The sequence below is a fragment of the Botrytis byssoidea genome, assembly GCF_014898295.1.
Source record: "Botrytis byssoidea strain MUCL 94 chromosome Unknown BBYS_045, whole genome shotgun sequence".
Taxonomy (NCBI): Eukaryota; Fungi; Ascomycota; class Leotiomycetes; order Helotiales; family Sclerotiniaceae; genus Botrytis; species Botrytis byssoidea.
The window spans coordinates 126,042-151,210 of NW_024065886.1; the positions used below are offsets into that span (position 1 = coordinate 126,042).

General features: G+C 42.4%; 8 protein-coding genes across 8 annotated transcripts; 5 read left to right on the top strand and 3 right to left on the bottom strand.

Annotated features, from left to right (window-relative positions):
* Window positions 1–777: 777 nt before the first annotated feature.
* On the bottom strand, window positions 778–2,507 carry EAE97_011992 (uncharacterized protein; the record flags this gene model as incomplete). Its single annotated transcript, XM_038882506.1, has 3 exons — window positions 778–1,395; window positions 1,459–2,100; window positions 2,154–2,507. 3 exons carry the CDS (start codon window positions 2,505–2,507, stop codon window positions 778–780), a joined length of 1,614 nt encoding a protein of 537 aa, XP_038726677.1.
* Window positions 2,508–3,811: 1,304 nt separating this feature from the next.
* Window positions 3,812–4,882, top strand: EAE97_011993 (uncharacterized protein; the record flags this gene model as incomplete). Its single annotated transcript, XM_038882507.1, has 4 exons — window positions 3,812–4,207; window positions 4,262–4,331; window positions 4,381–4,604; window positions 4,652–4,882. 4 exons carry the CDS (start codon window positions 3,812–3,814, stop codon window positions 4,880–4,882), a joined length of 921 nt encoding a protein of 306 aa, XP_038726678.1.
* A 1,210-nt stretch (window positions 4,883–6,092) lies between these two features.
* EAE97_011994 (uncharacterized protein) lies at window positions 6,093–7,224 on the top strand (the record flags this gene model as incomplete). Its single annotated transcript, XM_038882508.1, has 2 exons — window positions 6,093–6,453; window positions 6,503–7,224. 2 exons carry the CDS (start codon window positions 6,093–6,095, stop codon window positions 7,222–7,224), a joined length of 1,083 nt encoding a protein of 360 aa, XP_038726679.1.
* A 542-nt stretch (window positions 7,225–7,766) lies between these two features.
* Window positions 7,767–10,451, top strand: EAE97_011995 (uncharacterized protein; the record flags this gene model as incomplete). Its single annotated transcript, XM_038882509.1, has 4 exons — window positions 7,767–8,855; window positions 8,911–9,239; window positions 9,288–9,546; window positions 9,606–10,451. 4 exons carry the CDS (start codon window positions 7,767–7,769, stop codon window positions 10,449–10,451), a joined length of 2,523 nt encoding a protein of 840 aa, XP_038726680.1.
* A 794-nt stretch (window positions 10,452–11,245) lies between these two features.
* On the bottom strand, window positions 11,246–13,431 carry EAE97_011996 (uncharacterized protein; the record flags this gene model as incomplete). The annotated part of the gene is made up of 3 exons (XM_038882510.1): window positions 11,246–11,879; window positions 11,937–13,165; window positions 13,222–13,431. 3 exons carry the CDS (start codon window positions 13,429–13,431, stop codon window positions 11,246–11,248), a joined length of 2,073 nt encoding a protein of 690 aa, XP_038726681.1.
* A 4,086-nt stretch (window positions 13,432–17,517) lies between these two features.
* Window positions 17,518–19,457, top strand: EAE97_011997 (uncharacterized protein; the record flags this gene model as incomplete). The annotated part of the gene is made up of 3 exons (XM_038882511.1): window positions 17,518–17,857; window positions 17,996–18,456; window positions 18,516–19,457. 3 exons carry the CDS (start codon window positions 17,518–17,520, stop codon window positions 19,455–19,457), a joined length of 1,743 nt encoding a protein of 580 aa, XP_038726682.1.
* A 2,374-nt stretch (window positions 19,458–21,831) lies between these two features.
* EAE97_011998 (uncharacterized protein) lies at window positions 21,832–22,876 on the top strand (the record flags this gene model as incomplete). The annotated part of the gene is made up of 3 exons (XM_038882512.1): window positions 21,832–22,091; window positions 22,145–22,234; window positions 22,291–22,876. The coding sequence occupies 3 exons, from the start codon at window positions 21,832–21,834 to the stop codon at window positions 22,874–22,876; spliced, it is 936 nt and encodes a 311-aa protein (XP_038726683.1).
* A 1,269-nt stretch (window positions 22,877–24,145) lies between these two features.
* EAE97_011999 (uncharacterized protein) lies at window positions 24,146–24,541 on the bottom strand (the record flags this gene model as incomplete). Its single annotated transcript, XM_038882513.1, has 1 exon — window positions 24,146–24,541. One exon carries the CDS (start codon window positions 24,539–24,541, stop codon window positions 24,146–24,148), a length of 396 nt encoding a protein of 131 aa, XP_038726684.1.
* Window positions 24,542–25,169: the final 628 nt, after the last annotated feature.

Consider the following 25,169-nt stretch of genomic DNA (forward strand, 5'->3'; position numbering starts at 1 on the left):
AATTTTCTCTTTATAATTTCAAATATCAACAATTTGATGGAGAAAAAATCTAGAAATTTAATTTAAAAGAATAGAAATATACAAGAAAGTTTAAATCAGGTTTCAAAAAAGATTGATTTCTGAGTTCATTTCATTTTGGGGGTTTGATATCTCGCGTTTTCTCAATGTCGCAAAGGTGGGCAGAATGGATACAGCCCCTCTTCGACTCCTGCCCCTCTATAAATTCTGCCCGTCTTTGACTTCTATGCATCATCATGTGTGTAAACTCTTTGGAATTTATTCGACAGTATCGAGACCGCTGTAAAATTTGTACTCATTGCTCATCACACCCTTAGCGAAGACATAACAAGACCCTTCATCTCTTCAATCTTTGATCTACCAAATGCATCAATATCAGATCGGCGACAGATGATACTCGGATTCATAACTGATCAATAGATCTAATACAATCAATCCGAAGTCAAGACAAGATATTTACATTGTTTTTATGAAGGAATTGTAGCTTTTTAGCATTGAGATCAGAGACGCTTCTATACATCTAGATTTCAGTTGAATCGATTTACTTTTTGAGCGGTACTAGCACTTCAGTTCATGTAATAAAGCAAGTATTTTATAAGAATTATATTACAGAAAGGATACGGTACGTGAAATATGACCAGAACTCTTACAAGAGTCTTCGTGAAAAAATCTATGTAAAAATTAAAAACGATTTTGTACCATCTCCTAGTTTTCCTTCATGCCAACTAACATTGACATTCGCATCAACTATAAACAACTTCAGATGGCAGTAACCTTGACTTGAAGACCATCTCTTGGTCTCAAAACCAATCTCCACATCTTTAAGTCTTCGGGATTCTCCACGCTCTCATCACGCTCAAACTTGTACATGCTCAATAAACAACATAACAAAACCTTCATTTCGGTCTCGGCAAATTTGCGTCCAATACATCCTCTAGGGCCTTGCAAGAAAGTCATGAAAGCATTGGCCGTGAACGTAGCAGGCAATTTGTTCCAACGATCAGGGTCAAAAACGTTGGCTGTGGGACCCCAGTACATAGGAAGATGGTTAACAGTGTTTGCGAGAATATAGATGACCGTACCGCCTGGAACTGTGTATGGACCCAATTTATCGTCTTTGAGAGATTGTCGGACTGTCATTGGAATGGGTGGAATGAAACGGAGAGATTCACGGCAGACATTGTCGAGGTATGGTAGAAGATCAGCATCAGTCTTTTCGACGCTTCCTTCATAACGGGATTTTTGATCGAATAGGAAAGGCATGTGCTCGCGGATCTCGGCTCTGAGTTTCTCTTGAATTTCCGGATGAGTTGAGAGAAGATGAATTGTCCATGCTAAACCTGTTGCTGTTGTGTCGTGGCCGGCTCCAAGGAAAGTCTGTGGACAATGTAAATTAGTCTTCCGCAAGATTACGAGGTGTTGTTTACGACTTCTGCTTACCATGATTTGATCACGCATAGTCTCGAAAGATAAACCTTCTTCACCAGCTTCCTTCATTTTCAGGTTGTCCTTGGCAATCAATGCGATGATGTCCTTATGATTAGTTCTCTGAGCAGCTTGTTCTTGCTTCTCGTCAATGATATCTGTTGCAGTCCTGAGAATAATCTTTCGCGAACTCTCCATATCACGGTTCATCTTAGCGGGAATGTACTTAGTGGATGGAATAAAGGCTTGAAGACCGTGCAAGATACGGGATCCAATGTCGAAAGCAAAGACAAGTCGGTAGGCCTCACGAATTTCAGCTTCGGGATTCTCGAGAGAGTTGATATCAACACCAAAGCCAGCGGCACCAATGATGTCAAGTGTAGTGCGGTTCAACCATTCCAAAACCTCAAAAGGCTTACTTTTTACCGAGTCAGCGTCCATTTCTTCCTTCCACAGTTTGGTGAGAAGCAATGATTTCTGCCAAAATACTGGGTAGAGAGCTCGAATCGATTGGATAGAGAAACCTGGTGTTAAGGACTTTCGTTGATGAATGTGCTCATCTCCCTCAGCAAGAAGGACACCTTCTCCAAGAATTCTGACCATCCACAACTTCGCGCGCACTGGCTTGGGATAGTTGTATGGATTTCTGGTTGTCATCTACGATTTCATGTTAAAGATTGTACAAAGTAAGTCATGCTGATCTATCATACCTGCTTGATTGCATCGTCATCTACCACTGAAAGACGTTCAGCTCCAAAGGGAAAGAAGTATCTAATAATTGGGCCGTGGGTTTGATGCCATTCACGCTGGCTGACACCAATCTCAGTGCTGATAATCTCAAAGAATTGGCCCCAGAGAGGGAAGCCAGGGACGGTAGGAACATGTCGCAGCTCGGAAATATAGAATGGGAAGATGTAACTGAGATAAAAGACATATGTCGGTATGAAGACTCCAAAAACAATTTGAAGTGAGTATAGAGTGCTCCACGAGGAGTTCTTTGATATCAGGAGTGCAATCAATGCCGCTGCCCCAGAAAGGGAGGCGAAAGATACTTCGATAGCCATGTCGTTGCTCAAAGTAAAGTGTTATTGAGTTGAGAAGGAAACGACAAGACAAAGACCGGAATTATGTCACTGATGAATGAATTCGAAATGCTAATGAAATTATTCACCGTCCATACTTGTGGATCGTAATTTTAACAACACTTGGTGTATCTTAGCCAGAATGCTCGAAAATGTTGATCTCATTGATCGTCATCACACCTTTACGATCGAATCTATCTAAAATTCTCCACAAATATTGCAGAAGTGCATTCCTAAGAATGTATCAACTACTAATAACTTTCAATAGACGGTAAACAATATATCTGGCTAACATTTCGAACAATGCCAGCACGATACGTACACATCCTTGCTTGACACGCCAAAATTGCTGTCTTAACTAATTGCTCGGCGTGATCGAATCTCGCATGGTGTGGGTCAGAGACTTCTTTATGGAGATGTGCAAGAAGCATTCTATTAATATGAGTTTATCGAAATGGTTCTAATTGACTCAAAAAGAAAACTTTAAATCTTCGAGAAAAGAATAACGTGAAACAGCCGTCCCGCTTGTGAGATTTGGATTAGTATCGTCCCCACTGTTGTTGTTGATCTACAAGCACTAGTTGGAATTTCAACGTGAGCGGGAAGCAGACAACCGAAACGAGTAATTGCGCGATCATCAAGATTCAAGATAGGCGAAAGGTACCCGCAAAAAGCTTATCTTTACTTAGACGTCCCCAACAGAACCCCCTACGACACATCATTTGTGGATCCTCCCTACTAACCAATGCGGAGCTAGTCCGTGTACTTCGGAGAAATTCATCCATTCGATCATTTCTATGCACGCCAAGTGGTAGCAATAATTCGATGCTTGAAACGTCCGGAAGCTCAACTTGTTTCCCCAAATCTGTCGTTACACTTCCCGTCGCCCCTGATAGCGGCCATTCATCATAGTGACAAAGCTCCACTTCATGGCGAAAGTTAGCCAGGAAGTAGACTTTACATACCTTTAGAATTGAAAGTAGTTTTCAAACTCTCAATCACTCAGCTCGAGATTTTGGCTCAGATCGTCCGTACTACAAATTCTAGCCTTGATTGTGATCGTCATCACTAGTCCGTAGAAGTTTTCAAAGTTTTGGATGTATGAGAAACGGCATTTCAACTGGGATTAGCAATATCCTCCCTATCTTTTGAAAGAAGCAAAATTCTTTAAGATATAATCGTTAACCCTTAAAATAACAAAATTCTTTTTGACATCAGAATTCCATCTTGAATCTCATTCTTATCTCCACATTCTTTTCTCACGAGTTGCGACAGCATCAGCCAATATGTCAAGCAGTACACTTCTTTTGCCGCTGAATGGAGCCATCCAGTTCTCCCCATGGGAAGCCTTCGATAAGCTCTGGACGTCGATCGCAGGATATCCTGCTGAAGACTTTGAGTTCATTCCAGGAAAGACGCCAATGGCTACGTTGAAAGGAACTCTTGTTACAGTAGCTCTTTACTACGTGATCATCTTTGGTGGTCAAGCATGGATGAAGAACCGTCCAGCATATAAACTAAATGGTCTGTTCATGGCACACAACTTGATGTTGACTGTCGTAAGCGGTTCATTACTTGTTCTGTTTGCGCAGCAGCTCATTCCAAGTCTGTGGAAAAATGGCTTGTTTGATGGTATCTGCGGTGGAACTGGATGGACCAAGCCATTGGTTACTCTCTACTACGTATGTTCATGTTCCTAAGACCTGAAAAAAGATCATACTAATGAAGACAAACAGTTGAACTACATCACCAAGTATGTGGAGTTGCTTGATACCGTTTTCTTGTTTCTCAAGAAGAAGCCTTTGAGTAAGTCATAACCGAACCTGAACTCATGCAGTGCTTATTGTTATCCTAGCTTTCCTTCACTGCTATCACCACCCAGCAACAGCTCTCTTGTGCTATACTCAACTTGTCGGACACACTCCAGTATCCTGGGTCCCAATCACTTTGAACCTCTCCGTTCACGTTGTGATGTATTGGTACTACTTCCAGAGTGCACGTGGAATCCGTATCACCTGGAAGGAATGGATCACCCGCATGCAAATCACCCAATTTGTCATTGATCTTTTCGCAGTTTACGTAAGTCTCAGAATCTGGAAACAAAATTCGTACTGACCTTTCTCCAGTTCGCCACATATAACTACTACGCTAGCACCTATTACCAAAATCTCCCCCACTTCGGAACATGTGCTGGTGAGCCATTCGCTGCTTTCGCTGGATGTACCATTTTGAGCTCCTACCTCTTTCTTTTCATCTCTTTCTATTTTGCTACATACAAGAAGACTGTAGTGAAGAGAACCGTCACCAAGACCCACGTCATCAAGACCCAGGATATTAAAACTGTAGTAAAGTCATAAACAGTGAAGTTTTAAGCCACAGAGCCATTGACTGAGGAGCTTTCCCTCTTGTACTCTGGGGGATCTTTGTAGAAGGCACGTTTCAGGGGGTGTTGATGGGATAGATTCGAGAAGTAGTTCTAATGGGAAGTGGATGGGGAAGTTTGTATTTGATAAGTTTTATTTGGTAGCATAATGTATATTCTCCCTGTGAGAGCTTCGAATGTAAGAATAGAAAACAAGTTTAATCTCTGGAAATTTGCACCATGTTCACGTGTAAAATAAAATCTTCTATGTATTCCGATTAGATTATGCGGTAATATCATTCTTCGAGTTGACAGTAACTAGTTCTTGGGCTAGCTCCAATACCCTCTACCTGGTTCCGGGAGCCTATCCATATGCTCGAGTGGTTGATACAGGTCTTGGCAACAATTATTTGCACTGACTCTAACGAGCTGCCAGCTTTCGCAATCTTGTCAGCCCTAAATCAAAGCAACCATATGGGTGGATTTCAGAGGGAAACCCTAGCCCAGAAAGGGTATATGAATCAAATATAATGTCTTTTGATCCCCATAAGGGTATAGCCGGCCTAATGTCGGTTACACCGTAGTCGGTTTAGTCTTTTCAACACCCGCTATCGAGCCAGTAATCGATTCGGACCTTTGATAGATTAACTTTTTCGGCCACGTCCAGGTTTTCTGTGTAGATCTTTATACTATTAACACATAGTGGTTTCACGCCGGATCCCGAATGGGAAACGAAAGTGACCCGCACTAGTGCATTGGATTTTAAACTAATGCAAGAGCCGCCGGAAACTGGAATGCGGTATCCTCACCCAGCCGTCTTCATTTAACTAGCGTGTATGACGATCAACCTGGCGAGGTAGATCTTTAATTTTGGTAATAGACATTACGAAGAAGATCTCTGCATGGAAGGCCATCATGCTCAATTTCCACGAAATTTTGGTGAACTTTAAAGATCATAAACTCACACGAATATTGAGTCTATCTGAGCGCCATCTACGACATGTATTATTAGAAGTTCAGGCTAGCTCTTGCCATTTGCAGTGTTGGCGGTGAAATCAAGCATTTCAGTAACAGAAAACAGAAATGATTTCTTCTTTCTCTTTTCTATGATCTCATTTTCTTTACACATGTCAAATATTCTAGAGTAATATTCTGCACCGCAGAAATCTTCGTCTTCAGTACCTCTTTCACTCTCAGAATTCAAAATGAACAACTTTACAGTCAATGGTACAGCCGCGCACCTGTATACCGGGCTTACAATTCAACCCTTCCTCCCAAGCAGCAAGACTTTTGTCTGGGCCATCATCACGTACTCTTTACACATTCTTCTGAGGATTTTAGATTATGTTTATACATCGCTGACAGTATGGAAGCTCGCTGTACTTTTACTAGCGATTGGGAATTTCAAGACTCTGCCATTAATTTGGCATTTACGTATCGTCAACGCCTTTCGATTCTGTCTCCGCTCACAGCGGCCCAAAGTTAAATGTGGACCACATCAACTTTTCCAGCCCTTGATCACTGAGTCTCATGCCCCGTTGATGGAGATTGACTTGAACCTCCACAGTAAGTTGAAAATGCTATTTCCAGGTATATAGTTACTGACTCCCCTTAGAAAGCAACAGTTCCTACTTTTCAGATGCTGACGTAGCTCGAACACACTTGTTTTGTACGCTATTCTCCGAGGCCATCGAACAGATGAGAGGTGGAACAGAGGCAGTTACAGGATCGAAGGGACCTGTTTTTGGCATTGCTTTGGGGGCAGTAAACTGCAATTTCAAGAAGGAACTCAAGCCTTATGAATCATACGAGATGTGGACAAGAATTCTTTCGTGGGACGAAAAATGGATATGGACTGTCACCCATTTTGTTCGAAAGGATGCTTCAAAACCAAAGTCATACACCCTCTATCCACAGCAGAAATCGGATGAAGAATATGAAAACCGCAAGGAATTGGATCCAAGAGCAGGTGTTGTGGCATCCTCGCTTGGCAAATGTGTTTTCAAGCAAGGTCGCAAAACAATCAGTCCTGAATTTATGATGAGAGCTTCCGGACTGCTTCCGGATGATCTTCAGAAAAATGAAATGGATGCGCAATTGAATGAAGAAATAAAATCCGGCAACTTTGAAAAATGGACACATGCAAAGATCGAGGAAGAACGATTAAGGGGAAAGAAAATCGCAGACACTTTGTCTGTAGAAAGCCAGCAAGAGTTGGAGGCATCATTCACTGGTGAATCTGAGGCATTAGGAAGACATACTGATGGTACTGGCTTAGTTGGCGTTTTGTCTACTCTTGCTCAATTGGCGGGGCTGAAGAGGAACCAAATCTTATGAGCTATCAGCGCTCATGTGTTCTGGATATAAGGTTTTCATTGCTGTCTGTACATAGTATAATTTTTAATCTGCCGCGTACATAGACAACAATTGCAGCGCATTTGTCACATGGTGTTGAAATGACTTCATTTTCACACGTTGAATGAAGTTTTGTGTGTTGGAGATCAGTCCATACGTACAAAAGAAGCTTTTGTCACAGCGTCGGCCCATTGAAAATTCGGGTCGTGATTCAAATAACCTAAAATTTTTAGTTAGCTGAGATGTCACAGACCAATTTCTCCGGTAAAGATCTACATCGAGAAACCCAGTTCTCCTCCCGAACGGTGCCGGATATCTGTACTAGTTCATAGCCCGCATATCTACAATAGTATATATTGTTGATCGGCAATCCCGTATCCGCAACTAATGGTTTACCTACGTAATCAACTATACCCAATATCTCACATCGTAATTTGGATTGTAGTGAACAAAGGAGTTGAAACAACTTTACATCGACATTAATATCAAAAAATACCACGAAGGCATCCCCTGGAGATGCAAATATGGGTTCGGACGGTGAAGCGAGCTCTCCAATCGAACATGCAGCACCAAATACAGATTTAGTGGAAGAACTTGACTTTTCGCGTCAAATTTTCCAGGAACGACCGTCATCTGAAACTACTCAGGATGACAGAGAAGACCATTCGGCTTTAAATGAGGCCAATGGACTCTCTCATCATCCAGATACTGATAACAATCAGCAAGCAGTAAATAAAGGATCTGGTAGACAAGAAGGTTCTCAAGATCATGTGGAAGAGATCAAAGATGGAACTAAACCTCAGCTCGCAGAAAACACGTTTGGAAAAGCAGAATCACAGTTAGGTCACAACAAGGAGATACCGACAGAGGGGTTAAATTCTCAACGAAGTCCTCAACAGCCCGCAGAACAGAAGCCAAGGGTCTCTCACGATTCATTGAACACTCCCAAAGAAAAGTCGCGCAATGTGAGCTCAGATTCGCGTCCCTCTACCATGGAGAGTACGAAAGCAGGCTCTGATTATGCAGGATTTGATTCTATCGCGCAGTTGGAAAAACCATCACTCGAGGAGGAAAGCACACGGATATTACGACCCAGCATGTCTCGTGGGACACGAAAATCTTCAGACAATGATACGAACAAAGCACCCCGAAATAATGCTGCCCTCAATGAACTGTTCACAGATATCATAGCATCTGCAGCTCCATCACTCCGACATCTAGCATCTCAAAGCACGCTTGGTGAATCCGTGTCTAGCGCCAAGAGAAGAAGTAGGACCTATGAGCGACCACATCGATTATCAACTCCTGTGGAAGAGCAAAGACACCCTGGAAAACCCGGATTATGGAGTGATCAATTTATGAAGAACATAGATGAGATGGTAGATTGGGAAACTAAAGACGTGAACGCAATATCGTTGGCGTCTACTAGTAATCTGGATGCTTTCGGGTCTCGCGCAAAAACCGAAAAAATTGAGGAGTTTATTGCGCAACCAGAGCCACAGGAATTGGACGCGGAAATTGAGTATCCTGGAACTCTTGCTCTAACGATTCTCACAATCGGGCTTTGCCTGTCGGTACTTTTGATTTCTTTGGATAGAACGATTATTACAACTGTATGCCTGTCATTCCCAATTCCTCCGTTGCGCACATTACTAACATTACTCCTAGGCGATTCCATATATTAGTGGAGAATTTCATTCATACGCAGACGTTGGGTGGTATGGAAGTGCATACCTCCTTACGGCATGCGCGTTCCAACCGATGTACGGAAGGATCTTTACTAATTTCAGTATTAAATGGTCATATCTAGGAGCAAATGCGCTATTCGAGATAGGATCATTGATTTGTGGTGTAGCTCCGAATTCTCTCACATTGATTATAGGGCGTGCCATCGCTGGAGTTGGGAGCGCGGGTATTTTGACCGGGTCTTTTGTTGTGGTCGCTCATAGTGTTCCGATACAAAAACGTCCCGTCTTCACCGCGGCTGTGGGTTTGATGTGAGTATTGCAACTTGGCTACTCATCCATAGACTAATTTGGTTGTAGGTTCGGATTGGGAGCTACAGTGGGACCATTAATGGGAGGAGTTTTCACGGACAAAGTATCATGGAGATGGTGTTTCTATTTCAACCTTCCGGTCGGTGGTGTAACCATCTTAGCCATGATCTTATTCTTCAACCCTAAGAATAACACAGAAACAAAACAATCGTTCGGCTCACGAGTCCTGGATCTTGATATCCTCGGAAATATTCTTCTGCTCGGTGCATGCGTCATGCTTTTCATAGCTTTCCAACGTACTGAAGAGGTAAGTTCTACTCTTCTGGTTTGGTGGTCTACAACTACTAGGTATTGACTATTCATTAGGGTAATTCTTGGTCTAGCCCCATGGTTATTGGACTTCTCGCCGGCTTCGGAGTAACCATGGTTTTGTTAGGACTGTGGTTCTGGTACAGAGGTGACAAGGCTTTGGTTCCGCTTGAAATCCTCCAGCAGCGAACCGTATTAGCAAGCTGCCTTTTCTCGTTCTTCCTCTACTCAGCCTTGATTATTCACGGCTATTATCTACCTCAGTGGTTTCAAGCGATCAAGAATACAACTGCAATTGCATCTGGTGTTGACATGATTCCATATGTCCTCTGCAACGCTTTCTTCTCACTCGTGGCCGGTGTTCTCGTCTCCAAGACCGGATACTTCACACCACCCGCTATCATCGGTACAGCAATCGCTACGATAGGCTGTGGATTCATCAGCACGTTCAGAACTGATACCACGTCCGCTGAGTGGATCGGCTACGAGATTCTCAGTGCGACGGGATTCGGAATTGCAATCCAACAAGGATTCACCGCTGTCCAAACCGTCTTGCCATTGGATAAAATCCCCATCGGCACCGCTGCGGTGGTTGCATCGCAGTCTTTTGGTGGCGCAGTTTTTGTTTCTGTTGGAAACACAATTCTTCAGAGCCAATTAAAAGCTTCATATGACAGTGGAGAGCTACCAGGAATCAACATCCAGGCAGTTTTGGATGCTGGTGCCACGGGCTTCAGATCTGTAGTTGATGCGGATCAATTGCCTGCACTATTGGAAGTATACAATGGTGCGTTGCAGAAAGTTTTTATCGCAGCGATTCCTGTTACTGGATTGGCGTTTATTTCTTCTCTATTTCTGGAATGGAAGAGTGTTAAAGCTCAGGAGTCCACTGAACAGGTCTGAACCTTTTGACTTTGCGATTGTGCGTTTGTTTACGGTCAATGCGGTAATTTGAATATTATCTATGTACATATTCTTCCAGTCTAAATTGCATTATCATATCTTGGAGGGTACGATTAGATCATAGTAAATAACATAATTTAATACAACAGTAAGAGCGGAAGACTGAGTTGTTCTAGTGAAAAATTAATCGAAAATATGATTGTTAAAGCAGATGTTGAAGTAAAAGAGTACATGCTGACCGAATTGGACTGATCCGCTTCGTTCGTTTCTCGTTTTTGAAAGAAGTTCCATATCTAGGTACCCCGGGCTTAGGTAGGTATTTTTATATCGAGCTTATGAATAAGGCTAATTTGAATCATTACTTGTAAAATCATTTCATAGAACAAGAGGAAATAATGTCGATCAGACCGAGCAAATATAATTGCAACGTATGATGTACTTCCATGCCATTCCACTTAATTATGAAACACTCCAAGAAGGTAAATCTTTTAACTTCTATACAGTAACATGATTTCATCTGGTAAAAATTATGTTTCAAACATGTTTTACAGTTGTGATATCACTTATTCACTTGAAGTTAATAAGTGATTTAGTATATTATACTTATAATAGGGTTCAAGGATAAAGTTAGACTGAAATATGCATGAAATCGGTCCAGATGCATCTGAGAAGAGCAAGCATCTGTGGCCAAATCGTGAAGATGCTGTTTTTACTATTGAACTAAGACACTCCTTAAGTTGCCAGTCTGTCATAAAAATTCCTCGTCCGTGTCTGAATAACTCATAGTCCAGTTTTCAGCACTTGAAAACCGCACCTATCAGTCTTTCCCACTTATTCCATACATCTCGTCCACCTCTAAAGACATCATCTAGCTCTCTATCCATTATGTGATCCTCTCTGTGCATCTCCGTTGCCAAGCCCATACAATTAGTTCCTTCATATCCACTTGCGCAATTCTCGCTGGAGACAATGTTGCTCTTCGTGTCTCGCGAGACCAAGCCTTCAGGTTGTGGTAAGACCCCCATATTAGGAGAAGCGGACCGAGACATGGCTGTGAATTTCCGTGTATTCTGGTTTAATCTGGCTTGTACTCTTCTATAGAGTAGGATGAGGATATCTTGACGTGGGTAACCATATGACTTGCGCGTGATACGAGAAGTATGATTAGAATGGGTGGATTCGGGCGATCCGGAAGCAGCACGACTGGCACCAGGTCTGGGGCTAGATAGTTCGACATCGAAGACTTTATCCACAAGAACTTTCAGCGATTGAGCCTTGGTATCCAAAGAAGTGCATAGACTAAGGTGCATGAGGAGGATAAAAACAGCGTGGTGAGGCTGTATGAGACCAGGGAGAATACACTTCAATGACGTTGCGGAGGTCGTGTCGGATAGGAAAAGATATTTTTGCAGAGATGAACTTGCAGCCCTGGGTTGAATGTGTTAGTGATAAACAGTAAGAATGACACTCTTGGTGATGACAAACCGGACAATATCATTGCGCCACCCAATATCCTGCAATTGTTCTGCTTGGCAGAAGTTCAAGCCGAGAAGGCAATATACACTATCAATCAATAACATCAGGTACGCCCGCGGTCGTAAGTTTTCTGCTTTTACCTCCGGTAACAATTTCAGAAGATTCTCGATGCTTTCAACAAGACGAACAGCATCTTCCTGTGTTGGCATGTTCATGACCCACCCGCGCATACAACGCACCCACTGGCACTGGCCGTAAAACGCGATCATCATTGGTGAAGCTGAATCTTGGCTAGAGGCATGATTTAACACCATGGGTAACGAAAAATCGTTTGTGTATCCGCTTCTAGTCATCAGTGAAGGCGCGCCGGTCGTGATAGTCGACTGCAGATCCAAAAACAGCAAATGCCACCACATTCTCTTTTCAACTTCAGCCTGGACACCAACACTTTGATACGGTTTGTCGGAATGGAGTTGTAATGATTGAGCGAGTCTAATGGCGTGGGATAGGAAACCATACCGGAACTGTGAGAATGATGTGCTAGCTCGAAAAGTGTTTACAAGTAGGTAAGCCTGCAGAAGCTGGATCGCAGATGATCTTCGGTGTGTGTGATGATATGTTGGAAGATTAACTACATCTAATAGCTGTTCGTATAGTTCTTGTAATGTTGTTGATTGTGAAATATTTATGGTAGAATTAGCAGCCCCACAATATAGAACAGCTAAGATGAGTAGGGTAGATTCGACCGAGGTCTTAGAAGACAGGTTGGCCCAGAAGCTGCTGTACTCATCTATAAGGGTATCAATATGGCATATGGGCACTGCAGATTGTAGTCCAATGAAGTTGTTCAAGAAATGATCACAAACTTCTCGCGCTGGAACTTTCATCCGAAAAGAGGAAATGAAATCTTCGCCGAGTGCACCAAGGGTTATCGCTGGATTTTTGATAGGCTGATGGAATTGAGGATCTATATCATTGGCGAGAGTCTTTGGGAGGAAACGAGACGATGGTGATTGGGACACTTTAACCACCGACCGACTATTTGCTTTTGACTTAATACCGGATTTCCTCTCGGTGATTGGATTTGACATAACTGGCGATGGCGACTTCCTAGCCGAACTCCTTGATACATTCACCTCAATGAACTCAAATTCGGGTATTTCGCTGTTCAAGTATTTGCAAAGTCGTCCCCCCTTCTTACATTGGGTGCAGAATGGCCTGTCGCGGCTACATTTAACCTAGAGTTATCAAATCAGTACATTTCATAAGTATGGATCGAAAAGTAAAAGCCAACTCTTCTATCACGGCATGTTGTACAAGCCGTAGTCCTGCGATAACGTCTAATACCACTAGACTCCACACTACTTGGACTCCCAGGAGGGCTTAGCGAAATCTTTGGTGTATATGATCTTGGTTGAAAGTGGTCAATAGAATTTGATGATTGGAGCCAGCAGGAAGTTCGAGGCAGTTCTGTTTCAAGTAGTGTTGTTCCAAAGTTTACCATGTTTGAAGATGTGTGGTCGGAATAGTCGCAAGCTAAGAATCGATCAAGGTAACTAAGAAAGGCCAGAACTATAGAGAAGTGAAAAGCAATCTCCACTAAAGGCGAGTTGGTTAATAAACGTTTTGAATGTGGTTTTCTCCCCTCAAAAAGATTCAACCTGGTCGACGGTACAAGACCAGGTAGACCCGTATCAAAATCCTGCCGATGCCCATCTTTGCTTGAGCCTCCATAACTAATCTTGGATAATAAAACTCCTAGAACATGGTAGTCAACGCGGATGAACCCCAGAAATTGTATAGCCCCACTTAATTCATAATAGTGGGAATGTTTTTACAATGATTGTATCAAACGGGCTCCAAATGAGTTTGAGGTAAGCTTACCAGCACCAATCTTAAGCTTAAGGTCAAGCTCAAACTCAAAAGCATAATAACATCTTGGTATCTCGGGCCCTTGCGTGTAGAGTAGGAATGAATCCTGTGCTTTTACAAGCCTCAACAGATCGTGCCTCATAGCTTTTCACACCTTCTGATCATCATATTGAGAATTTACCCCCACCTATTCAACATGCAGAGATGTTGCAGGCATGTTCCAGATAACACATGGCAGCATGGTAATATGGCTATTGCGGAATAAGATTTGCAGGGGACTCAAGGAACACTTGATGGTCTGTGTCGGAACTTTCCATTCTTTTCTTCAAAGGATCCGAACATGATTTCGCATATTGCTGGCGCTTAAGACGATGGATACAGATGGCTGCGAACAAGGCAGATTGTATGTTGCGTTTATTTTGTGTTCATCCAACTACCCAGTGGGAAACTTGCACACTCAAATATGTTACTTCGACCCTTCGAGCACATGTAAAAGGTCTCTCTGGACGGGGGATGCGCGTTATGCTGGAATTAGGACTCCGAAGTGCTTCAATTTTGTGGAATATTTGCGGGTGATGATTTCTACAGCCACGTCATTGCTTATGCAAAGCCGGAAGTACTCAAATGCCGCGAATTCAGTACAAACGTGGTCTTATAGGATCTATAGAGTCATGCGTGCGCGATATGGTGGCGTTAGAGAACATTTCGTGTGTCCAGGTTCACTTTGAATCATTAGGTAGGTACTAGGTAGTCAAATGTCTGAAATTATGATATTCGGTAGAACTTCGGTGGTAAGAACAATAATCTTTCAGCTCCAAGGTATGGCGCGTCATACATACGTCGACTGTACCTTCCAGAAATGGTTCATATCATTTATCCTAGGAATTTACGTGAAGTTATCATTCCTCACAGCCTTGCACAAGGGAGATGAGCTTTTTGTTCGTTGAGTGTCTAATTTATATAAGTACGTGTATATATTGCTACAAGATAGTGTCTGTCACATGATTGGGCACTTTGGCGGAGTGGTTAACGCGATGCCCTGCTACTGAGTAGATCAGAGTCAGGCATTTCCTTCGGGAGCGAGTGTTCGAATCACTCAGGTGTCGTTTTGGCGATTTATTGGTCTAACATTTAATTTTTTTCTTCTCATTATCTCTTTCCCCTCTTAACAATCTCGAGTGTGGCCATCTTTTAGGTGATACTCCTTTTATCTGAGGCATCAAATCATGATAAGTGGGATATCCAAATAAAGTGCTTCCGATCTGCACATGGATCAGAACAAACGGACCTGAGTTTGTCAATTGGAAATGAACAGCAGGATGGCATGTCAGCACTAGACACTTTTGTTACGGGTAACTTCCCCGGTGAAATAGTCCATATGTGGAATTCTATTTTCACTTCTATTCCACATGGCCTTGCAAGTTGGCTTTTGAAATCATCATCATCTCTAGAAGAGTGGGATATGTATCAAAGATCTCAAGCAATTCTCAACGAATAGAAGCTCACAGATAAAGACAAGTCATATACTATGCCCGTATAGCTGCTCACCATGTATGTCATAGACGGTGTGGCCATGGCATCCTGCAAACGGTTCTCAACTCATCCTCTTTCGGGCGGGCCTTGCGAAATGATGAGATGCGAGCGTCGACATTTTTCATGAAGACCAAACCCGTAACCTATCTTTTCTCTTATCATTGTTCCGCGGATTAAAACCAACATATTTTCAACACACCCACTTCCCAAATGCTACGCGACTTCATTTGGGACTGTTCGCGCGAGATCTTGTGCATTGGCGCACGGGGCTTTGGGAGTATGATCATCACTTTCTCAAGCCTGGCGCCTAGTTTCCACTCTTCATATTAATTTATGCAGCTCCTTCCGGCTCAGTACAAGGCAGACAATATTTCTTCCTTTCTTTCCTTTCAATGATTTCTACATACTAGGAATTCAAGATCGAGGCTGTCTAGCGACGCAAGACATTTGATTCCCGACCAAGTTTGCACCATTGCATTCATATGGTAAGATTACATTCAAACCCAGTTTACGAAGAAATTTATTGAATACTTCTAATCTTAACTACCTAACGCACGGGAATCTATCAAATAACAAAGATCTAATTTTCGTTTAGAAACTGCAGTCTGTACTGGCAGAAAACCCAGCGTCTTCTCTCCTGTATCTCATCAAGGGGTCGTCCAAAAGGAATGCGTTAAGACTTCGACGTCTTGATCGACATGTTTCCAAGGTGATGTACATGTTCATCGTGGCAAGACAGCTACCAACACAATTTTGCATTCGCCAAATACGCGACTGTGATATGTGGAGTCCAGCAATTCGATCCTGAATTCTGGCCCCCACTCCAGGAAAGAAACCCCAGATCGGTCTAGAATGGATAAAGATGTCTTGTCTTCCAGGGTGAAGTGGTTCAAATGGCAATGTATCCCTACTATTGCATCCTTGTGTCTTGTGGGAGGATCAGCCCTGGAGTCAAGTGACCGGTGATGATTTCACCTCTTTTTCCTAATGGATGCAGCAAAAGCGTTACGGCTAAAGAAATTATTGATGCCATTACTGTAACTCCTAAATCCTTGGATGAGACTATCAGGAGCGTACAAGTCTACAGAAAATCGATTCAACATGACACATACACGTTAATGGAATGATCCATGTGTTCTCGAGTATGAAACTGGATGGATGGTATTTGTTTTTTTCAATTAGAGGCATCTGTTCGATGTGTGGGGTGCCTGAAATCGCATCTACTGCAGTTTCTGCAGTTTGCTAGCTTCTAGTGAAGTAAGATACGTTCATAAATAACACCCGAGAAGCATATTAGCTCTGGGTCATCTACTGGGGTGCCAGATATTCCGGTCTAGTATGGCCACATTAGGCTTCTATATTGTTGACAGAATTTCTGTTTAAGTTTATGCGATTGAAGAGGTAGTCTGTGTGAACAATACTATGAATAGTGATGCTGGGCGCGTCAACGCTTTTTCAAGGATAAGATACAATAGACATGGAGCTAGATGTATAGTGTTGGTCGATTATGTGCATCGCGTGTAGCATGGAGGCGGCTAATGGCTAATGGCTGTTATAGGTTTGGATCGAGTTTGTTTGTGAAGCTGCTCAAGCGAAAATTACGTGCCGCAAGAGAATTACATCGAGAATGTTGTGATTATATCATACTCTTTCATTTGGTTTTATTCTTGCCTGGGTGCAGAAGAATAATTGGTAGCAGTCATTGCTCAGCACTCTGCATACAGATATTCCAATAACTGTCTTTTCTCCCAGAGTTATAGGTTTATTGACGCCGTTATAAGCTGAACAATCGACTCCGTATGGACAGAAGTTGTCGAGGTGGTGCCCAATCACGAGTTTAAATCCTTGTGTAAAGTCACGTGTCGTTTTGATTTGGGGTGTTTTCAATTTGTTATACAATGTACCTATAAAATGCGCGATGATCAAGCAATGCTTCCGTGCTACAATTATATCCAATAACTGCATCTAGTTGAGAGTCTTATGTTACATTTCGACGCATGTAGTAAAATGTAACCACACCTTCCATTTCCGAAGATTTTCGTAGTAGGACAAGTGCGGGGTATTCAATTTGACTTCGCTCTCACCTTTTCAACCCTCAAATACATTCTGCCTATTCAATCGACATAGTTTTCCGAATTCAATTGATCCTGTCAAGCTGTCTGACCGTTTGAAAGCCAATTTTACAATGGAGAGTAGTAAAATGTTGGGGATTTATGCGGTTTGTAAACCCCAGAAAATGCGTGGAATATTCTTGCTCGGACCAACGACATGTGTAGTGGGTTATAGGATGTTGAGGGGTCTCTTAAAGCTCAAGAAAGAGGGTAATCTTGACGACTTCGGACCACACGCTCCATTGTGGTTGTTATTGCTGGCGCTCCATTGGTTTGTCCTCTATCGCCTGTATTTTCATCCTTTAGCGGCATATCCTGGTCCTATGTTGGCTTCCGTTACCGACTGGTACAATGTTCATCATTGTCTCAAGGGCGACCGTCATTTGAATGAATATAGACTCCATCAAATCTATGGTAAGCAATATACCACTTTCAATAATACGGACTGGACTACAATAAGGTTATTGCCTGAATAATTTTGAGATCCTGAAAACTCGCATCTAGTCCCACACTACTGGACAACCTGAAACTAACCATTAAGATAATTTCCAGGACCGATTGTACGAATTGGACCGAATCGACTATCTTTCAATAGCACCACCGCTCTTCAAGATATTTATAGCTCTGTCTCCAACACACAGAAGTCCGACTTTTACACGATATATCACTACTTTTTCAAAGTTCCATCTGTCCTCACCACTATCGACAAGAAGATTCACGCAATAAAGAGGCGTATTCTGGTTAAAGCTCTGAATCCACAATCGGTGCAAGAGCTACAGAATCTTATCTATCAAAACACTCAACGCTTCTCCGAATATCTTCGAGAAGGCAAAGATGGGAAGGTGTCAGTGGGCGAGTGGACACACGCTCACGATATTTCAAAAGCTTTGACATATCTACAAGCAGATATAATGGGCGACGTAACATTCAGTCGTAATTGGGGTATGTTAAACGATGAGGAAAATCGGCATATGGTTGGTCTCATGTCTAGTTCGGCTCTTGCTATGAACACGGTAAAATTACGCTATAGCTACCGAAATCAGACAAATACTGATAATTTGGCGAACAATAGCTAGGGCATATGCGTACAATTGAAAAACTCGGCCTATTCAAATTTATCCCACCATCTTTCATGCATGGTGCTAAGAAGTTTTTTGCTCTCAGCAAATCTCAGACAGATTGGCGGATAAAGCACAGAGATGATCTAGCTAACAAAGATATTTTCTCTGCCATTCTAGCTACACAGGATCAGAAAGATGGTCAGAACTATACTCAAGATCAATTGATCTCTGAAGCCGGTGTCTTGATAATAGCCGGCATGGATACCACTGCATCAGGGCTAACGGCAACCATCTTTTATCTTCTTCACTACCCACTCGTCTATGAACATTTAAAAAGGGAAATTAGAGAGAGATGGGATAAGGTCAGTGAAATCAAAGTTGGGGGAAAGTTGAATGACTACAAGTTTCTTACGGCGTGTATTGACGAGGCCATGCGACTTTCACCCGGTGTTGGGGCCAATATACCAAGGGAGGTAATGAAAGGTGGAGCTGTCATCGATGGTTGCGCCATTACAGCTGGAGTTACAGTTGGGGTCTCCGCCTACAGTATTCATCACGAGGAAAGGTACTTCGAAGATCCGTTCGTTTATAGGCCAGAGCGTTGGCTTGATGGAGAGGATGAGAACGAGTCATCGAAAGGAATTGCCCGAGAGTCCAAAGTCTTTGAACCAAAAGCATTCACCCCATTTGGCACTGGTAGAACAAGCTGCATAGGTAAATATCTAGCCTATCAGGAGATGAGAGTAGTTCTAGCACGATTGATCTGGGAATTTGATATGAGATTGAGTGATCAGGAGGGAGTAGGACTTGGGGAGGGTAAGAAGGGGATGGGCTGGGGCAGGGAGAGTAAGCAAGAGTTCCAGACTTGGGACAGATTTGTGAGCTGGCATGAAGGTCCAATGGTGGAGTTTAGATTAAGAAGCTTGGATGAGAGTAATGGGGATGGTTTGTAAAGTGTTAGACCCATCGGGTAGTCTTGATTGAGAATGGTGTAATCATGTCAATTGTTGGGACGGCAGAGTACTAGGGAAGCGGCCGAGTGATTGATTGTCTCTTTTTTTCGCGGTTGATTCGTATATGCAGGTCAAACCTTCAGAGTAGATCAAAGTTAAACTTCTCGTTAGGTTTTACTAGATCGAAATTCTACAACATAGCACGAAAACATCTTCAGCTTGCTGCTGACATCACTATCTAGATTTGTTAATGTGCTGGCCAATCCCAATACTCTGCGAGCAGAATATATAGTTTATATGATTCTAGACTTTGGACATGGGCCTGAGGAGAAATTCTTGGATACCCATATTTATTCGAATGAAGATCTGTTGTCGGGTCGGGGATTATTGTACCCATGTGGTATAGTTGATAAATTGATGATCGTCCACGTGACAAACTCTTAGAGAGTCGCTCTTTCTTCATTTTATCTTGTACGTCAAACCATCAACTTTGAAGAAATGTTCCTAAAAGAGCACATTGGATGATGATCAACAGTACAGTATGTAAGAAGCCTCTGTTTTGTTCTGATCACGGGACTCGCCGTATATGGATGTCAAAGCGGCACCTGAATTGATCAACACGCGCATCAAACTTTAACACTTTCCATGCTAGAAAAACCGCAACTTTCCGAAAAGCCAGACGGATATTCAATAACTCTTAAGCCGAATCACAGCTTTCTTATCATCTGTCATATCGTACTAGATCGAGTAAAGGGGCAATTTCGTCTGAGGTCTCGAATGATGGATTGGTCCCATTTTGAAATTTGGGGAGATAAATTATATGGCAATTTTGGTCATTTTGGAGTACACAGCATAGCTCACGTATGACAAGCCCTACCACTTGTCGTACGTATACTACATAATTTCTAAAGGTCGTCTGGATACTTCGTATGTTCGATTGTCTTTCCTGTTTTGAAGACGTAGTACGATCGACTGAAATGATGGAGGCGGTAGCTTGTCGTTTCTATTCTACAAGTAGGAATAGTGTACTGGATCTACGCTATAAGCAGGCTGTCCAGGCCAAGTTTTGTCCCCCTCATGTGAAGACTCGGAGTGGCGAACGATATTTCCTAATTTAAAATACATATCAAAACTGTCAGATTGCCGCTGTCAGCTCCTGGGAAGTGTCCCAGCTCCGAGCCCCGGCACACAATATATTGATGATTGTGTGCTTTTGGAAATTCTGTGGCATCGAATTAATTGTTCTCCATGACAAAGAGGAGAAATTTCGGGCTTTGATGCGAGCAAGAACGAAACCGGATATGAAGACACTCCATGCCACAATACTCGATATTTCGAGTAAAATATTGGGAAGTTTGACCAATGACAAGACTTGCGGACACACGAACAACTGAAGACAGCATTTCTCTGGAAATAATGATAGGAACTCTCGTGAGATATTTCTTCGGCAAGAACACCGGTCTTGAGGAAACATTGAGGAACTTTGTGTTGACTTCTGTCACCTTGAAGATCCAATTTCCGACATAATTGATATGTGGTATCAGTTAATAATATCCCCTGCAGCTGTGTGCTCTGATTTGCTTTCCTGAAGAACAAATGGTTAATCGGCCACTCTCCCTGGTGACTCAAAAGCTGGGTTGAGCTCCGAGTTTCTCCCCCGACTTTGACTTATCGTATCAAAGGCATATCTCTATGTGTTCTCCAAGCATGCTTAAGCTTGACTGGGAAACAAATCGTACCACGTTTTGATCCACCATATGAACAGAAGTGAGACGATTCGCACATGCCATACTTCCCTTTGTAAAACAAGGATTTTAAAAGGCAGCACAACTCTCTCATGATTATCTCACTATCTTGTTAATCACTAAAGGAAAATGAAAGCCCGCGGTTAACATGGACGGATTGGGTGGCAATCAGATGTTTGATACAATCCGGAGGAATGTGTCCTTGTTAGGACGCGTGGTAGAAGCAAGTTGCTATACCAACATGGATCTCAGCACTTGTATGTTGGGAGTTCTCATACTACCTATGCTCTAGCTCAAAACATCTATTCCAGACTTGCCTCCCACTCTCAACAACCTCAAGGGCTTGGTGTTCACTCACTAAGCTAGACCAAGACAGCTTTTCCAAAACTCCGTAAGAGCTCTACAGTTTGAGCTCTTCTTGTGCGCTGATCTTCAAAATCTGAGGAACCGGGGGCGAAATTTTCAAATATTGCGGGAAAACTTAGTGCGTGTCAAAATACGTACATAATGCCCGACTTCCCACGTTCGCAATATTTTTCTACGTTGTCTCATTGTCTTTCCCACATCAATGAACTGCCATTGGCTTCTAATTTATCAGTTATCGTCTGTTGTTTTGAACTATATGCAAAATGGTGACGGAGAAAGCCCAGGCAAACTCTAGTGGTGTCCCACAGGAAAAGGATTTCTCGCATAATAGCAACCATCACGGAGATATCAGCAATTCACATGAGATGAATGACATGTCAATTGCTTCGGAAGATGCACTAAAAAGAATCAAGACCGCCGGTAGTATCAGTATCATCCCGGAGTTGTTTGAAAAGATATATCTCTCTCCTCAAAACTCCGTGAAAGGTGATCTAAGGAAAACTTTCGGAAACCCTACTCCGGTGTAGGTTCATGCTTTACAGTCTTGAGACCTCTCCACGCTAATTGAGTATGTAGAGCGATAGTCGGTTTTCTGATTACCTTATCACCATTATCGTGCGATCTTATGGGCTGGCGTGGGGCGGCTAACAACGGTGCGGCTGGAATGTACGTGTCTTGATATCTCATTAAATGTGTCTCTATATTTACTAACAAGTCTTTAGTGGCTCCTATTTCTTCTTTGGAGGGCTCCTCATGATTGTCGGCGGTTTTCTCGAATTTGTCCTAGGCAACACTTTCCCTTTTGTTGTATTTATCTCATTCGGTGCTTTCTGGCTTACGTTCGCCTCCACACTTCAACCTTTCTACTACGCATATGGGCTCTACGCTCCTCCGGGCGGCACTCCTGCCGACGGCCTGAGAACAGTTGGATTCAACGCCTCTTTCGGATTCTTTCTTGTTTTCATGGCGGTCTTATGTCTCATATACCTGGTCTGTTCTCTGCGCACAAATGTCGTCTTTGTTATAATATTTTTTACATTAGTTGTTGCTTTTTCACTTTTGACATCTGTGTATTGGCACACGGCAAACGGTATTGGCAATAACGATGCGGCTCAATTGGCGTTGGCAAACAGAATGCAGATTGCGGCCGGTGCGACTCTTTTCGTAACATCACTAGCGGGTTGGTGGATATTTTTTGCCATTATGCTAGCGGCTCTAGACTTCCCGTTCCAAATCCCAGTGGGCGATCTTAGTACTTTGATTAAAGGAGCCAGTGAGCGAGAAAAGTCAAAGGAACAAATGGCGTAGGATTAGTCTCGATACCATGTCTACACACATCAATGAGACCTGCCATGCAACGATATCAACAATATCTGATGACAACATTGGAGAGGATAATGGCTATATGGAGTTTTGTGGCTTTCTGTTAACTGATTTCGATACCAGGATTACGCTCTTGGAATATTCATGATCCAAGTTTGGTTGTTTTCTATTGATATGCAATGTAAAGTTTATATATAAAGCTAAGAACTAGGCAGTGTATACTTATTTCTTTTTGTTTTTCTTTCCTTTTTTTTCTCTAAGTTCTGTATGTTATCCAGCAGTTTATGAATACTTACACGAGTCAATGTAGCACGTAAGCAATACAATCACAAGACGTGTTCTCTAAATGCGTATAACCATTCGATGTGCATGAAAATCCACGTAGTTTTCCTCCTAACGAAATGAAAGATGCGACATGAACACATCTCAATTATATCCCCCATGTCAAGTGTAAGCTCAGCGGCATTTGACAATACCAATACAGATTTCCGATGCACGACTTCGCTTACGCATCGAACAACCAAATCTCTCTTCTTTCTTCACTCTTATCTAATTCCAAACCACAAGAATCGGAAATTTCAAACAAGTGGCTCCGTGAAAATTCTCCTATCGGCGCGATTTTGGTGTAAGGTATCCGTACCTGTGTACGCTTGAGACACGTGATATTACAGTCGTAGCTAGGTTTCAGTTCTGGGAAATTATGTGCGAGGGGGTGGCTCATGGGACTTTGAGGATGCGGATATTTTGTGATGGGTTTGGAGGGGTTATTGTGCGTTTGCTGTAGCTTCTGTTGGAGTGATTGTTGGTGTAGAAGGGTGGGTCTAGTATGGGTACTACTGTGCGAGTTATTCTTTTTTGACATGGTGAAATGAGCATTTTCTCCCGGCTTATCGTGTCCGTCGCAAGCTGAGAGAATATATGATGATGTTCGTTTATTCATTAACTAGGCTAGAAAAGGATTTGAAAAGATAGTAAAGAACTTTTTCTCTAGTCACGTATCATATCACATCACGTCTTCTAATAAAGATTTTGGAGACCAGTTCCGCAATTCATGAGTTGTTTTTTTAATTAATTGTTTTCTAAAGTCTCGCATGTGCCATTCCATGATACCAAGAGACAGGTATCAGTATTCGTTATAAACTAGAAATCTTCCCCTCTCCCATTTCGCTGCAAAACCCGCCCAACCCAGCTACATTCTTTTCCCCTGTCGAATAATCGACAGAATCAGTCCACCAGGATGCTTTAATCCACCCCCTAACATGCAAAGTCACAGACCCAGCTATTTTCGCCTTGCCCGCAAGAATTCTCCCCACCTTCTTCATTCTTGCCATATGTGAAGAGAGGTGTGAAAAAAACGGCAGTCTCCCCAGTGAGAGTTATGGTTTCGGATAAAGAAGATTTGATTTCGATTGGGCCTTTTGCTTCGGCTTGGGTCATTTTTGATTCAATGACGTTACAATCTTTTCCATAGAGTGCGAGATCTTTGGGCATTGCCATAGTGCCGGATTTGAGGCCGGGTGAGCCTTCCGACCATCTCATGAATAAGGTACAATTGTTGTGACCGAGGCAGTTATCGTTTCCTTTAATGCCATTGATAATAGATATAAAGATGGTAAGGATGGCGAAAAAGGTCGTGGTGAAGAGTTGCATGGTTGTCGTGTTAAGAATGAGGTTTTGAGGGAAGTAATCTAAGTAGGTAATTAACAATAACTCTATCTTCTTAATTGTAGGTCTTACTTACCGAAGTCTTTGTCTATTGTTCAATGATATGTGCAGTAATAATCGAAACTCAGCTTGTATAATTGTTGAAGATTCGAGATGTATCAGTTTTGTGGTTGTAAGATTTTGAAATGGTCGAGTTGGATATCAATCAGCTTTTGTTCGCGAGGTGGATCAAGTATGACTAGATGACTACAACGATTGTGATGAATCTCCTTGTTCAAAATAAAGTGATTCGTCGAAGAGTGATTTCGAATAATTTACAAGAGATGATCCCTTGTTCTGACTCGATGACAGCTCCATCGGCACCGCTCCAGAGTCGAGGATCTAAACTCGCTCTATCGAATCGTAAAGGAACAGGACATTATCATCATTTGGTGTTGATTTATAATCTTTTTCTTATAAAATATCTCACATCTGATCTGAGACGGAATATCTCAAAGATACTGTGCAACAGTTCTCAATTCATCGCCAATCGATGTTGATATGGAGAATCTAAAGCCTGGTATGAATATCTCTAGTCAGCACTGATGACTGCATTTAGTTATGATGAGTAACT